Source organism: Ceratina calcarata, unplaced genomic scaffold, assembly GCF_001652005.2.
Source record: "Ceratina calcarata isolate Rehan_Ccalc_2016 unplaced genomic scaffold, ASM165200v1 scaffold400.2, whole genome shotgun sequence".
Taxonomy (NCBI): domain Eukaryota; kingdom Metazoa; phylum Arthropoda; class Insecta; order Hymenoptera; family Apidae; genus Ceratina; species Ceratina calcarata.
In genome coordinates this window covers 27,172-42,744 of record NW_017163423.1, presented here as the reverse complement: position 1 = coordinate 42,744, position 15,573 = coordinate 27,172, and the positions used below count along the sequence as shown (strand labels likewise).

At 36.8% G+C, this 15,573-nt stretch overlaps 1 protein-coding gene across 12 annotated transcripts in view; it reads right to left on the bottom strand.

Annotated features, from left to right (window-relative positions):
• Positions 1-918: 918 nt before the first annotated feature.
• LOC108626471 (CUGBP Elav-like family member 2) overlaps positions 919-15,573 on the bottom strand; it is an 18,043-nt gene continuing 3,388 nt past the window's right edge. The window contains exons 3-11 of one of the 12 annotated variants that reach the window (XM_018027146.2): positions 15,137-15,413; positions 12,820-12,912; positions 11,724-11,765; positions 9,860-9,889; positions 8,789-8,911; positions 8,609-8,659; positions 7,679-7,918; positions 6,943-7,093; positions 919-3,512 (exon numbers count right to left, since the gene is read on the bottom strand). In XM_018027146.2, coding sequence (XP_017882635.1) covers positions 6,966-7,093; positions 7,679-7,918; positions 8,609-8,659; positions 8,789-8,911; positions 9,860-9,889; positions 11,724-11,765; positions 12,820-12,912; positions 15,137-15,413 — 984 coding nt within the window. In that variant the 3' untranslated portion in view covers positions 919-3,512; positions 6,943-6,965. Of the gene's footprint in view, positions 3,516-6,942; positions 7,094-7,678; positions 7,919-8,608; positions 8,660-8,788; positions 8,912-9,859; positions 9,890-11,723; positions 11,766-12,819; positions 12,913-15,136; positions 15,414-15,573 lie in introns of all 12 variants that reach the window. The other 11 variants (XM_018027150.2, XM_018027149.2, XM_026814843.1 and 8 more) reach the window with 11 other exon arrangements.

Here is a 15,573-nt window from a genome sequence, read left to right as displayed (position 1 = left end):
AATGAGACACACGTCTTGTTTTATATGCTTATCAAATGAAATTTGTAGTATAACAAATATAATTAGCAATCATTTGCTATTATGTGTAAAAATTAATCATAAAAATATTTTTGATACATTACGTGCATAGTGTTTTCTGTGTAAATTATTTTGTAAACATATGTGCATCATTTTCAATGCGTCCTACGTGCATCGTTATTTTACTTTTTCTGCGAGTTCGTTAAAAAGTAAGCATTCGTAACTCCGTTCATTTGGTTTGACGCGTGCGTGTAAATTGTTGTTAACTTAGAGCATATGTTACTGGAGGCAGCTTATCAAGCGTTGAAGGTGTAAACAGGGTAGAAATCCCTTTCTCATAAAACGCTATCCCCTTCCTTACTTGTCATTGTGGCACAGACATTGTGGCTGCGAGAAAAAGACAGCACGTAGATGAAGTATATCTCTCTTGTTACACGTCTGTCTACACTTTCGACACATATTGAAGCTGTTTTTTCAGTATCATTTGCTTTAAGATTGTTAGCGATTAATGGACACTTGTATCTTTATACTTAAAAGAATTTACAAAAAAGTACAAAATAAATCAGCTACGAAAAATTTCAACGAACCATCATAACGAATAGCAAAGGAAAAAGAGAAAATGTGCGAAAAGAATGATCGGTAGAAATGAGTGATTAGAAAGAGAGCCAGCTATGATCATCTGTACATTTTAGCTGTCCAATGACGAATCAATTTTTTTAAAGTAATGTCCAACCAAATTTTCACAATTAATTATGTTCTCTTGAATACATCTGATGTCCGTAAGAAGCCTGTTATATACTTTGTGATATTCGTCTCGACGATACATTTAAACAACGAAAATTTACGGTATTTTCGTATAAAACAAATGATCACATTTTATTCAAGTTGAACAAGTCGAAATTGGAATACTTTTAATTTAATACTTCTCTTTAAAATTAGACAAAGTTCTGTTTTTACATAGTTCTTCTTTTTCTTGAATTTCTCATTCGGAAGGAGAGCTTGCGATGTCATTGTTTTCTGTTTCGTCTTTAACTGACATAATGAATGGCAATGTTAAATTAACTTGGATATCATTACTGGACTCTCCAATTTTTTTTGTTTCTCTCTTTTCTGATTTTCCATGCAAGGGAATTGCACATCTTTTAAGTTTACAATGAAATTAAGTACCTAACAATGACGCCAATGAGTTAATCTTGCATCAGTAACGACGTAAGGGTCCTTCAACATGAATTCCGAACCACGGAGGATCAATTAAAATATCTCTGACAATTTCAACGCGTGATTCCGGTCGCTTCTACATTGTTCTTAAAAGCTTAAATACTACGCAGACGATACAAACAAAAGTACAAGTTCGTTCACGTGTTTAGTAAAATCATTTATATTTGTCGGTTGCGATTTAACATGAATGGTTACTGACTCAAGATTAATTCGTGTACAATCACGTGAGTGCCGAGTATTCAGCGAATAAAAACGTCCACAACGAATTTTTCTAATTTACTTATCATTTTCTCACACGATATACTGAAAAGTACCATTCTTCTTTTTATACCTGTTGAACTTGTGACCGTACAGTTCGTCTACAGGTTCGAACACAACGGAGATCACAATTAAAAAGAAAAAAAAAATTACGAATCGTAAGTACCCCCGAAGAAAGAAAAAAAAAAGAAAAGAAGGATGATCGCGTGCACGCTAGAGTGAAGTGTCAACCAATGAAAAAGATCTCGCATGTCTGCCTCTCTTCTTCCATCGTAATGTCTCTTCGGAATTCCTCCATCGTTACAAGTTGCCACGCTTATTTTCTATCATACACACGTTTAAAAAGCGATCCTAGTCCAATCCTACGGTACGGTACAACGTTATCACAAAGTCATTAAAAAATGCTACTTATGTATCGTTTTTTTTTCTTCCCTACGATTCGTTTTGTCTCCTTGTCCCAGTTTTGTCTTTTTTTCGTTTTTGGTTCTTTTTTTTGGTAATCTTTACATCATTACACGTTATCATTAATTTACAACCAGACCCGACCGCGGTCTCAGTCCGCTTATAATAGTTTCATTCTCATTACTAGCACGATTTCACTCACGTTTCATTATTATTTTTCTTTCCACCCTCCTCGTCGTTCCCCAATTTCCTACGCGATTTTGTCCCTATTAATTTATTCGGTTAGAGCCGAGCACTATGCAGTAACTAGTGCACGTTCCCTTAACGTTTTATCTACATATGAACAAGCACTTCGTGACGCTGACAGCGATCCCGAAACAACGAGTCGATAAAAATCGTTTCTCAGTCGGTGAGCGAACGAATTCGTTATGATACAAGGTACACAGAGTCCCGGTCTCAAGGAAAGAGCATACAATTTGTTTCTGTTCCATTGTTTCTTTTTCACTTCTTTAACAGCTAGTTACTGATTGTACGCAAACATTTCTTACATTAGAGGTCCACGAAGAATTCGTTTGCGATCTAAAACTGATCCTATTTCCTCTGTCGTCCGTTCGATCGTGTAAGTAGTTGAAGCGAAGAATCGTAACTACATTTACAACGGACTATAACGTTCCTCATCAGTTTTAGATCGCATCGCGCGCATACGCATATTATCGTACATACACATGCACATTTATATGGGTATGCATACGCATTCGCAATATATATATATAGATTTATATATATATGTACACACAACATACAAGAGAAACAGAGAAATAGGGTAGCATCGTGTCATATTTCAGCCCAAGAAACATAAGAACGTAGGCGTTCGATCGATTGGTGCCTTCAATTTCCGCCTCGCTACACTTTTTTATCAATTACCGTGGCTTCTCTCTCTCTCTTTCTCTCTCAAGTTCTCGCAAGATATCGAGTGCGCGTTTTGTTCTCTTTCCCACGATGATTCCTCGTTTCCGTTCCCGCATTCCGGATTAATTCTCGCACCCGACTTGATCCAGAGTGTTTAAGTTGGCCGGGGTTGATCGTCAAGGAGGATTTCCCCTTTTCTTTCCCTCTGCTATACCGCTCTTTATTGTACGATGGTGTAGCGTTATTGATAATCGACGCTGACGTCTCTATCTCCGATCGAATGCGGAACAGACCACGCAGTGGCGACCGTACGTGGGAGACGTACGCGAAATTAAAACGTGGAGGTAGCTCGTGAGTGAATTAGTTCGAGGAGCCGTTTTCGTATCCTCCTCAAGGAGATGGTGTGTCGCGTAAGAAAAAAAAAGTACAGGACGTGTCATAGTAATAATATGCGTGTAGTAATCATGTCTGGGAGCGGACTTCGTATTTCTTTTTTGTTTTTTTTTGTGTTTTTTTAGTGAGAGAGGAGCGAGAACGGGCAGATGTGTACAGGCACCGACAGACACAGAATGACTGATCAAGAAGGTTGACCAAGGAGTCATGTGACTGATCGACAGATCGATCAAACGATTGACCGATTCGACTGACTGAGACTGACATGGCACGGCGACTCCGATCGAGAACACGGTCACAACGTCACAGGCCACCTGCTGGCACACAAACAAACACACGGACAGGTTAGTCACCACCACACACCAGATATTTAGGATTAGCCCGAGTAAACGTGCACGGTGACGCGCCGGATATTATCGCCGACCTGGGTCCGGGGCCGTCGTCGGCGCTGGATTGACTCGGAAACTTTCATCGAATGCGCGAATTCTTTTTCCAGTAAGCGAATTCTGGTGATTACTTGCTCATTGACATCGATAAATTATTGTACACGATATACTGCAGAACCCAGTTTACTGGAAATGTGTGAACATAGTTTTCCACATTTTGTAAGCGAGCGGGGCCATTCGTGTCTAAGTACTATAAATCAGGGGTTGAAAGCAGTTGGGATATCGGTTCTAACAATTATCAAGAAACGAAAAAACGACGTAACTGTTATTAAATATATAATAGGACCTCGATTTAACGGATTATATGAAGGGAACCTGTGGCTGCTATTACCGAAAGTCATAAAGCCAGGTAATCGTTAATACCTGTTGTGTGAAAATCAAAAAGTTCAGTTGAAATAAAAAAAATCGATTACTACTGTTAGGGTGAACCAAAAGAACACTTGTATATAAAGTATCTTTATTGACATCAAAGAATTGTACAAACTAAAATAACAAAATAAACGTGCGAATTTTTGGTTCACCTTAATAGGTATCGGTAGAACGGAAATGCAGAACCGAGAAATAACAGTTTTGACATTTTTTCGCTTCTCTGTAACTATTTTGGTCAGAACCGATATACAATTATTTTTGGAATCTTTTCAATCCCTGCTAATAGGAAAGATAGAATTAGTCGATTGATTTAAAAGTTTGGGTCGTGATTAATTCGAGTAAACAAGGTACTGCTGCACATTTAGATAAAGATAGCAGAAATAAAAAAGATACACGTTCGAAAGTAACGCATTCGTGCATACGAGAGAAATTGCGTTTTGTTGCTCGCCGAAACTTGGCGAAGAATGAATCGCGTGAAGACATTGGCACAAAATTTTGCGGATATGACGTCACCGTGCAACATGTACACAGGTAGTTTGTCGAAACGTCGCCTTAGATGAACAGAAGTAACAAGAATCTCATTTATATCAAACATTCGTAAAACGTCTATAACATTGAAATTGATAATTAATTCCATACTTGTTGCTTCCTTCATACCGTCGTGATCCATCGACGTCTCTGTCTCTTTACTACATAAATAAATTAATAGAATAACAATTGTTAGAAGCATTTGAAGAACAACGATATGTCTCACGAGAGACGAGAATCGACGAATCACTGTTGATAACGGTACGTCGACGTCCGACGGTATCCCAGAAAAAAAAGATCACACGGCGATGTTAGTACTAACAACTAATGAAGCGTATCATAGCGTAAAAATTAACCATCAAACTGTGAAATATTATTGTCACGATAGAACGTTCCAAGTTCTCTATATCCTTGAGCAATTAAAAAAAAATGTATATATATGTATATAAAAAATAGATAAACTAGGAAAGAAATACTAATTGTCGCGATCTTCAGTACAGAATCGTGTAAAACAGCGTAATCAGAAAATTAGTGAGGTAGGCCGTTGCGATCGCTTTTTTTTTGCTACCATTGGTAGCGCAATAAACAGGTGACTGTCGATAAAATTGCTGACAAATAATATATGTATATGTATAGAAACGTTTGAACAGTACGTATGTATATACGTGTGTATAAAAAAACGATTAAAAAAGGAACAGTCGAAGCGAGTCTCAAAAAAGGTAAGACAATTAAATAAAAAAAAATGAGAACAACAAGAACAAAAGTAAGTTTAGTCATAAACGTACGAGAAACTTAACGTGGCGTGAGAGGAAGTAAACTCAAAGCGAACTACTACTTATACTCTCGTATCCTGTAGGAGAAGCTACAACGGTGAACATTGTTAGTGAAACTTCACGTTTATGTAATTTTTCCACTTTGTGCACAAAAGTTAGCACAATAAGCTTGATTGGCAGCCGTTCGCAACGATATGAACTTTGATTACACCACTGACCGACCGCGCGAGAAAAAAGAGGTTTGATAGAGCGGTGTACGGGAAGGGCTGAAGGGTTCCACCTTCGAAGATATCAAAGGACGAGCGACGACGTTACATTTAATTGAAAATCGGGTCTCGTTTCAAAAATTAACAATAAACGTGTTTATAATAGAAGCTCTACTTTTGCAACAGAAATTACATTCGATAAAATGCGCACGAATTTCAAGTACTCTATGAAAGATGATTCAGAGATGCATTGTTTGAATCTTACGCTCTTTTTACTTACATATTTATAAGTATTTAATATAGTTATGTTTATGTAAACTTATTTGAATAAAAAATAATTTTATTGGTGTCGTTTGTAACAATAGGATATGATTAATTAATAATATCCATGTCTATTTAATATAGTTATGTTTATGTAAACTTATTTGAATAAAAAATAATTTTATTGGTGTCGTTTGTAACAATAGGATATGATTAATTAATAATATCCATGTCGGGTGAACGGAATAAACGAATTCCAGATTCACGCTTAAAACATCTTGTCGCGACGTATTTTCTCTGTGTACAGAATCGATAGTGACCATGTACGTACTTAGAAAGTTGTTTTGGCCGAAGAAAATTGAACAAGTTTCGCGGAATGATTCTCAACCATTAAGTAACTAAACAAATACTTTATGCATCGACAGTTTTATCAACTATCTATTTTTATACTTAAAACATCATAAAAAGAAAATAAAAAAAAACAACAGAATTTAGTAAAAAAAAAAAAACCGAGAAATGGGGGAAGTCACCACTGCGTTTAGAACTTCTATCACTTGTAGCTCCTGTTAAAATCCACTTAAAGTATCGATTTCGAAGAGCGGCACAGAAATACATATATTAACACGAGAGATACAGATATGCGACAGCCGAAAAGAAGACAGGTATAATCTTTTGTACACAAGAGCAGAATGGGTACGTGGACGGACTAACAGGTAAAGAAAACCTGAACTTCAGAGAAAGTCGAATTTCCTTTGGAGCATGTTCGAACCTTTACAAAATGAGATATATAATATAGAATTGTTTTCACCTATTTTCTACTCGTTAGAAAACAACCTAAGTCTTCAACGTTATCACAGCCTCGTTTCGGAAGTTAACTTTGAATTTCAATAGAAGATTCCTCTCGTTCGCGTCTGAAGAGAACGAAAACCTACCTAGAATGCTTTATAAAAAATACTGTTTGACTAGAGATTACACGCCTATGTGTGCGATCAAATGAAAGGATCAACGAAAATATCCATCTGTTCAAGTCGAAAAATGTCCCGATCAATGATCGACGATTCTGAATTAAATGCATGAACAGTGGATCATTCTCGGTTTGAGTAAGGACACCAAGGGTCGTTGATTCCGAGCCGTGGTATCCGAGAAGTCCTTGGTATCTACCTACGAACGGTGGACGATGCCGGCTAGTAGGGTTTCGATGCGTCCTTGGATCGTTTCAGTTGGACCTTCAACCGTTTCATGCCGATTTGGAAGCCGTTCATCGCTTGGATCGCTGCCTGCGCGCTGGTCGCGTTATCGTATGACACGAAGCCTGCAAATCATTTCAAACAATATTCGAACATGTTACTTGCACTGGGATTCTGTTATAGTTAGATCTCACTCGGTGAATAACGAACATTTGGTCAACTACTTAAATACATATATAGGACAATAAGAGAATTTCAACTGGACGACTTAAAATTTAATAATAATGTTATATAAGATATTAAAAAGAAATTATGCGATCATGAAATTTGTGTCGAAGATCATTACTGAGGAACAACGACGATGATTTTCTTCTAACTTGAAGATTGAAATTTCTACTTTAACTCCTAACTTCCGTTGTTCTTTGGTTGATATCGACTACTCCTGGTATTTTAAATTTCGTGTACGAAAACAGGATCGTATGTTAAGAGTCAAACTGTGTAACGAATAAAATCATGTTTGGGGTGGAATTACGTTCGTAATTCGAGTTTCGTAATGGGCAGGTTGAGTCAATGCAAGATATGTATAATTCAAGACTAACTGACAATAAAAAGATTTATCTTCATCTATTAAGACGAGAATTTTATGATCGGCTTAACATACGTATTTAAAGGCAAATATAGTACGTCAAGAATAGAACTTGTGTGCTTACCGAAGCATTTGCTCAGTTGCGTTTGTTTATCGATGAAAACCTTCGCAGAGATGACGTTCCCGAACGGTAGAAACGTTGAGACCAGGTCAGTATCGCTAAACTCCTGCGGTAAATGATAGATAAACAGATTGCAGCCCTCGGGACCTTCTATCTGCTTGTCCGTGTTCGTGAATTTCGCCTTTTGGGCTGCCGCTGCGGCCGCCGCCGCCGCAGCTGTAAATGCAGAGGATGCAGGGAACCCTGAAAGCACAAGATTCATCGTACAACCGATTCCTTACCCAAACCCGTTGATTGATTGATCTACGCGTCGTGCTTGCTTCTTCGCATCCCACGAGATTCGCATTTTACCACAGAAATTATGATCAGTCTTTTCCTTACGATTATCCATTTATTCGTTTTTGGAAATATACATACACAGAAAACAAGATCAATCAATTTGTCTTCCGAGTAATAATTAAAAGATTTCCACATTTTAAACAGTTTGAAGTCAACTTCAGTTAAACAAATTTCATACATGAGTTTGACTATTTGATTTTTAATAATGCTTCTTGGTACAGCGAATGCAAGTTGCTTCCTATTTTCGTGTTGCGTATCTTGTGAGTTGGAATTTGTATCAGTGGGCGGTTACATACTTATATCAGATACATTTCATTTTACGAATAGGTATCCGTGCAAACAGCTAATGTCGAGATTAAAATTACACTTTCGTTACGGTTACATATGCCCCGCGTTCGGATTCATATCGCCAACTATAAAAAAATTCTTAATTCAAGCGTTGTCTGACCGCCTCTAGAGATTCAGATCGATCACGTGCAAATCGATCAGAAAACGGTACAGTACACTAGATCCGCATTATGTACATAGTATATTGCATAGCGCTAATGATTTCAGGCATTCCACTTCGTGTGTTTCTGGTGTTTTGTTACTCACTATGTAATTTTTTCTTTTCCATGGTCGTCACCGACGTCTTTCCAATGAGAGCTTTAAGGCGCACAGTTATTCGTTAGAACAACACTCTTTACTATATAATCACTAGCTTTTCTTTCAATGTGATACATGTGATAATCCTGATCAGAACGAGACAGACATTTCTCTAATTAAGTTCCTTACCTGCATATTGTTGCAAACTGGAGTAGGCGTTGCTCAAAGAGTCTTGTAATCCGTTCAAAGGTGTTCCTGTCAGGGAATTGAGCGCTAAGGACGTCACAGGACTGAGACTGCCACCGGTGGACCCTTGGAAAATGGAAATCGACTTCATTTATTACATGTTTAACATCCTTGTCTTACTTTCATTCTACAATAATATCCGGTCAATTAATAAGATCATTTGTTTGCGGTACATAATTTTCTGACCGGCATGCTTCATGCTATATAATATATATCAGCAAAAAAAAACAAAGAGTAGCTCTATTAATATGAGCATTATTCGGTTAATAATGCGAGCGGTAGCATGCGCGTTGAGTAGCTACCAGAAGCGATGTACTTTTAAAACACAGATCCATATTATGACTTAAATAACGTAATTGAGGGACGTAGTTTCCGAATAAATATACATTGTTCCAACGTGCATGTTTGTTGATGTGTATAGTTAATTGCAATAAGCGACTATATACAGGAAGTATGAAACAACGCCTGAACAATTTTCGACTAATTCATAGGCTTTTAATTGTAATTTGCGTTTCCTGAGAAATACAAGCGCATTTATATGTAATATATAATTTGATGTAACTTGAAGCTCAATTAGGTGTATGGACATTTTCAAACAGACATCATTCATCGCGAGAATCCATTATAGTACATATTATATAAATACTATGAAACGACACGTACAAGTTAAAGCTTAATTCAAAACTAATTGACGAATATTGGTCGAGCTTCCTTCTATTTGTTAACAAGCCAACTAATTACAACGCGATTAGTCTATGAGAATATGCACGACAGAGGATAATGATCATGTAATATGTAGACGAGATTTATATTACAGAATATCGAGTTAGAGTTTGATGAAAGGATAATCCTCTTATTTACATGATTGACTGTAAATCTAAAACATTGTGTGATAGGATACATAGAGTGAGAATATGAAGGTACGAATAAATGAAAGAAAATAAGAGTGTGTATACGAGTCGCAATAGACGGACCGATATAAGAATGCTTTATGCAGTTGCAATCTCTTCTCACCTGTGTTTCCGGTCTTTCCAAGAAGGACAGCTACGCACGAAAAAAAATTGTGCACATTAAAACGCTGATGTGCGTCCATATAAAAAAAGAAAGAAAGAAAGAAAGAAGATCCACGATTTCGCCTATATGTAATTCCCGAAGTGAGATTTTGCAAATTTTTCATAATTTAATCAGTATAATAGCGTTGCTCGTCGATCCGGGTATATATATGTATGTATATGTAATCGTTCGGTGCACTTGGTGCGTTACGAGCGAATATGCGAGGGATCCGGGGATATTGAAATCAAAATGTTCTGAAAGAATGGAACGAAACGCAGAGGGGCTGTATGTAATGGAACGTGGAACGTTTATGTGCGCGTGTTCCACTGGTCTTATACGTGTATCAAGGCGAACATACCAAATTCGTTTTACAGTTAATATTTATATTTCATTTTGAGATACGATTTATGGGAGAAAGAATGCAAAATATGTTTCAATTGAAAATGTAAGATTTTTATATCAATTCCAAATTTTATTAAGCGATGAATAAAGTTTACTGATAAATTACTAAATGAATAGTAACATTCTTTTTGTATCTATACGAAACTCTTACGCACTGAATAATTATGAAATATCGTTGGTATAGTTTTTCATTGATCTAAAGTATATGTATGTATATGTAATCGTTCGGTGCACTTGGTGCGTTACGAGCGAATATGCGAGGGATCCGGGGATATTGAAATCAAAATGTTCTGAAAGAATGGAACGAAACGCAGAGGGGCTGTATGTAATGGAACGTGGAACGTTTATGTGCGCGTGTTCCACTGGTCTTATACGTGTATCAAGGCGAACATACCAAATTCGTTTTACAGTTAATATTTATATTTCATTTTGAGATACGATTTATGGGAGAAAGAATGCAAAATATGTTTCAATTGAAAATGTAAGATTTTTATATCAATTCCAAATTTTATTAAGCGATGAATAAAGTTTACTGATAAATTACTAAATGAATAGTAACATTCTTTTTGTATCTATATGAAACTCTTATGCACTGAATAATTATGAAATATCGTTGGTATAGTTTTTCATTGATCTAAAGAAATAATTTAAAAAAATCCTAAATTAATAGTAAAATTCATGTTGTAACATTTAACATCAACATCAAATTGTTATGCATTGATAGATAGGAATATTTATTTGGAAAATAATTTGCGAATAATTATGAAAAGTCGTAGGCATAGTTTCCTACAGATCTAAAAAACCTAATTTTTTATACATATAATAGATACGGAGTTTACCTGTTGACCTACTTTTATGTAGAGACGGAACTACGATTTTAAAACCAGTATACATTACTTGAAACACTCACTACAGTACAGAATATTGAATATGAAAGTTTTAGACTGTCACTTTCCAAGCTTTCGCAGCTGGTACTATCTAAAATTCCTACGTGGTACACCGTATCAGTATGTGTATTCTTAGATCTCTGATAAAGTTGACATGAGTAAAATTTCAAGAAAACGTGAAACAACTTCTCTGAAAGGTCAATACGTGCTAATATTTGAGAGTTTCAAAAAGTATCAACAGCTGAGAATATTAATAAGGGCAAGGATATCTATTTTTTACAGACCTAAAAATTGATATAAACTATCATCCTTATACACGTATGGCCAACAATTCCTGACCAGACACGCAGGTATGCGAAAGTAAAGAGACATTAAATTAAGTTCAGTATTCGTAAACGCATTATGACTCCTTCGAGCGGCGGCTCGAATGTGGTGGGTCGGAGATGTGAATTGACAGAGGGGAAAGTTAGAACGTTGAACAGCAGAGAGATTAATTTAGTAATTGTTAATACTATACCAGGCAATATGACACGTACATAGCGACATACCTGCTGTCGAATTCGCCAGTCCGCTTAACGCTGAAACACAGAACACGTTCACGATATTAACAAGCGGAGTTAGTAACGTGTTTACATATTCAGTGCGTAAACTTGGCCGAAATTCACTTATAGCCGAGCTGCACTCTGTACGAAATAAGTAAATGTGTTTCATCGTGCGATACGATAGCTTTCAACGTTATTGCGATCGTATAACGTGCTCCTAAACGATCGAACTAGATCACAGCCAACGAAACGTATAATGAGAATCGTTCATAGTGAGTCAGAAAAATATTGGCACGTTCGTTTCCTCTGAGATTCTACATCATTAGTACAAAACTGTTAGCCAATGTTTAATGCAAGTAAAATTTAATACTCATGAGTAGACTGCGAATTGTCTGCATTTATAGAGAAATTGTAATGAATTCAAAGAAATATGAAAAATTAATTCCATGTTCAATTACACAGAAAATATCAAAAATGAAAAGCACTAATGCTCTGATTATTATTTACTCAAATTCAAGCAAAGACTAGAAACTGCTTTTACGTCTTAAAGGCAGACACTAGAGATCATTTGACGAAACTCATTTTTGTACGATATTTTTTACACACAATCACATGGAACAGATAAATGAGCAAATGTATATAGTATATAGTATATGTATATATTCACACGTACAGACATTACAAAATGAAGTTGCACAGTCTTTGATGACAGATTAATCAATATCTGATATATTTGATAAATTACGTTTTAATCATGGGATTAGATTAATCCTTACGATTTCCATCATGCTGTTACTCTTTCAATTCCATGGTAGCGTGCAAATCAATTGGGCAACCGTTTACTTGACTCAAGACTATAAATTTATAAGTTACCTAATCGATGTGCACGCTTAAATGTTTCAAGCTGACCTCCTCTGCAAAAGCATTACATTTTTTTTTTAGACATTATTATTCATTCACTAGTCTTCTACTTTGACGTTCAAAACGAGGACGAACACACAGTACACATCGTATAAAGAAAATTGCATGGCTCGTGTTTTTATGGATTATGCGTGTTCGTGTCGCGATGGAAATTTTTCGTGTTACTCACTGTTTGGCGACACTTGAAGGTTGCTGTTTCCGCCAGTCATGGCAGCTAGGGTGACTAGGTTCTGCATACTCATTGGCGACACTCCTGCGTTTGCTGCAACGTACGTTATCCAACATACGAGAAGCGATTAGATTCGGGATTGGAATAAAACCGTTCTTTTCGAAAACAGTCTTAATAGGAAGGTTTAGGAACAGTAATCAACTGTCGCGTCTATACGTTCCTCAAAGTGAGACTAATAACAACAAAGTCTCGTAAACCGTCCATAGAAAAGACTTTAAAAAATGCCTCAACATGTCTGTCTATTTTTTCAATTTCATTTGTAATTTATTATTATATTTAAACGATCAAAGACAGAATAATTTTTCAGATTTTACATGATTTATANCATACTAACTGGGTCGGGAATCAATTTGTGCAGCTGTACATACAATGATATTTCTTACACATTAAATGTATACTTTATATTCTCTAGTCTGTATAAATGCAAAAAATCCGCAGTCTACTGTCACAGAAAAAATAAGGTAAATTTACCAGACCATCGAACGAAAAAGACAAAAGAATATTACGTAAGCTTGATAACACATCGATTTATGCTCGTCCAACAGTACGATTATATAAGACTGGATGCACCTAACGTCAAATAAGCGTGCGTTCGCCGGGAATAAGTAGCGGTAAACAGATGTTTTTAACGTGAAAGCGTGACGAGGGTATCCGCGATCTATCATTCCAATGGCTCGCTTCCCAGACCCGTAAAACGAATGATTTTATTATCGCGAAGACAACCGGTAAAAAGTATGCAATATAACTAAACATAGCAGCCCGCGAAACTTGCGAAACGTCACGGGACTCGACATATGCATAATTTACGGTTGTCGATGGCTGGGCACGTAACGAACAACGGAGCGCGACTTTCGATGCCGGACAATGGATGATAAATGTCGACTTAGTATTAGGTACGCGACAAGGAGGACGATGGTTCAGGTGTCGTGTAAAGTATGACCGCAATTTGTTTGTGAACGAGCGAAATTTATGCGAATCGCGAAAGAATAGAGAAGTTGCTGGGTATTATAGTCATCGTTGCCCGGGCCACGCCGCGATGAAGTTCGCCGAACTTGTTTCCGAGTTTACAGGATTGCTCTATATTAAAATCTCTTTTCGCGAATAGGAAGGCTGATCTTTTTAATAATTTTCATTGTTGCACATTCGAGGTTGCAAACATTTTACTACGTACTATGTAAAAAAAAAGTTATCTATACCGCATTTAAAATTGTAATAAAAAAATATAATAAATTCTGAGTAACTGGGACGTAATGTAGTACGCCGTTGATAAGTTTACGAGATTGTAAAGATATTCGATAGGTAGACTGGAATTATTTCTGTACATAAAACGTGTGAAATATGACAATTTATGAAGCTATCGCTTACTTCATCCATTTACAATTTAAACTGAACTTGGCGTTCATTCAACTTTATTTCGTAACTGAATAGTTCAACAACTTTTGCTTATCCCAAATAGCTTGACGGGTTTTATGTGTATATTGATGCTTCTGTTTATGTAATTTGATTTAGTAAATTAGTATGTACAGCTTGGGATAATGATCATATCTACCCACTTTTTATTGTTACTTTGTCGTGAGGGGAGAAGAGTCTTTGATCTCCTCACAAGACCCGAAAATAGTAATAAATTTATGGTTCACTTTTCCAATGCTTTAATATGTACATAATTCAAAAATGAGAATAAAAGGGATGCGGATTTAATATGAACGAATGGATAGAGGACGTTTATTATTGTATTTAGATTGACATCTCAATCCTAAACACATAAATTGACTTGTTATCCAGTTATGAAGTCAATGAAAGTCAATAGCACATTTTTATTTCCCTATTTAACTTTTTATCCACAAATAGAAACCTTGGAAGAAACTGATCTCCACTTCCTTAATTAAAAATATGTATGTGTCTGCATATTTCCTTATACTTCGTTTTAAACGAGTACTTAAAATGTAAAACACTATTATCGCAAAGTTGATTCCTTTCTAATGATCTTTTATCAATTATTAAAAATCTAGGCTCTAATCGAGGCAATCACATTGAAAAAATGAGTCGTGAATTTATTATTATTTCGAAATCTTGTTCCCACAGCGGAAAGCGTCGAGAATCATTGTCCCAATCTGCACATACTCACCTTCCATTTTTATGGTAAATAAAAAGTGAAAAGTACAGATGTAACACGAAGCGACATATGGTTGAATTTTATCGATAAAAAGCAATAGAAAAATGAACGTAAAATAAGATAAAATAAAAAGAGGACACCAACCATACTCACCGGCGGTGTTGCTCAGGGACGCGAGCGTCGCCAGGCCTTGGAGGTTCGCGGGGTTGATTTCCGGCGGACTGGGCACGGCGGGCGCAGTCGCGTGTGCCGGGGTGGCCGCTCCTAGGCCTAAATGTTGTTGCAGCAACAGCTGATGTTGTACGTTGGAAAGTGCGTTCGCGCCGGCACCCGCCGCGACCGGAGTCGCTGCGCTCGTCGTCGCCTGAAGTTGTTGCAGCAGCTGCAACGATGCGGGCGCCAGGGCCGGTGTCGTATCGTTCTGCAAACGATCGAGGTAGCCCTCGGTTACTCTGTCTGTTTTCTCTGCGGACCGTTTGTATGGGCAATGCTTATGTAAAGGTAGCGCAGGTTGCGCAAGTAATTCGCGGAACGTAAGGTAAACGGAACCGTAGCGTCCAGTTGCTATGCGATGTGTAGTT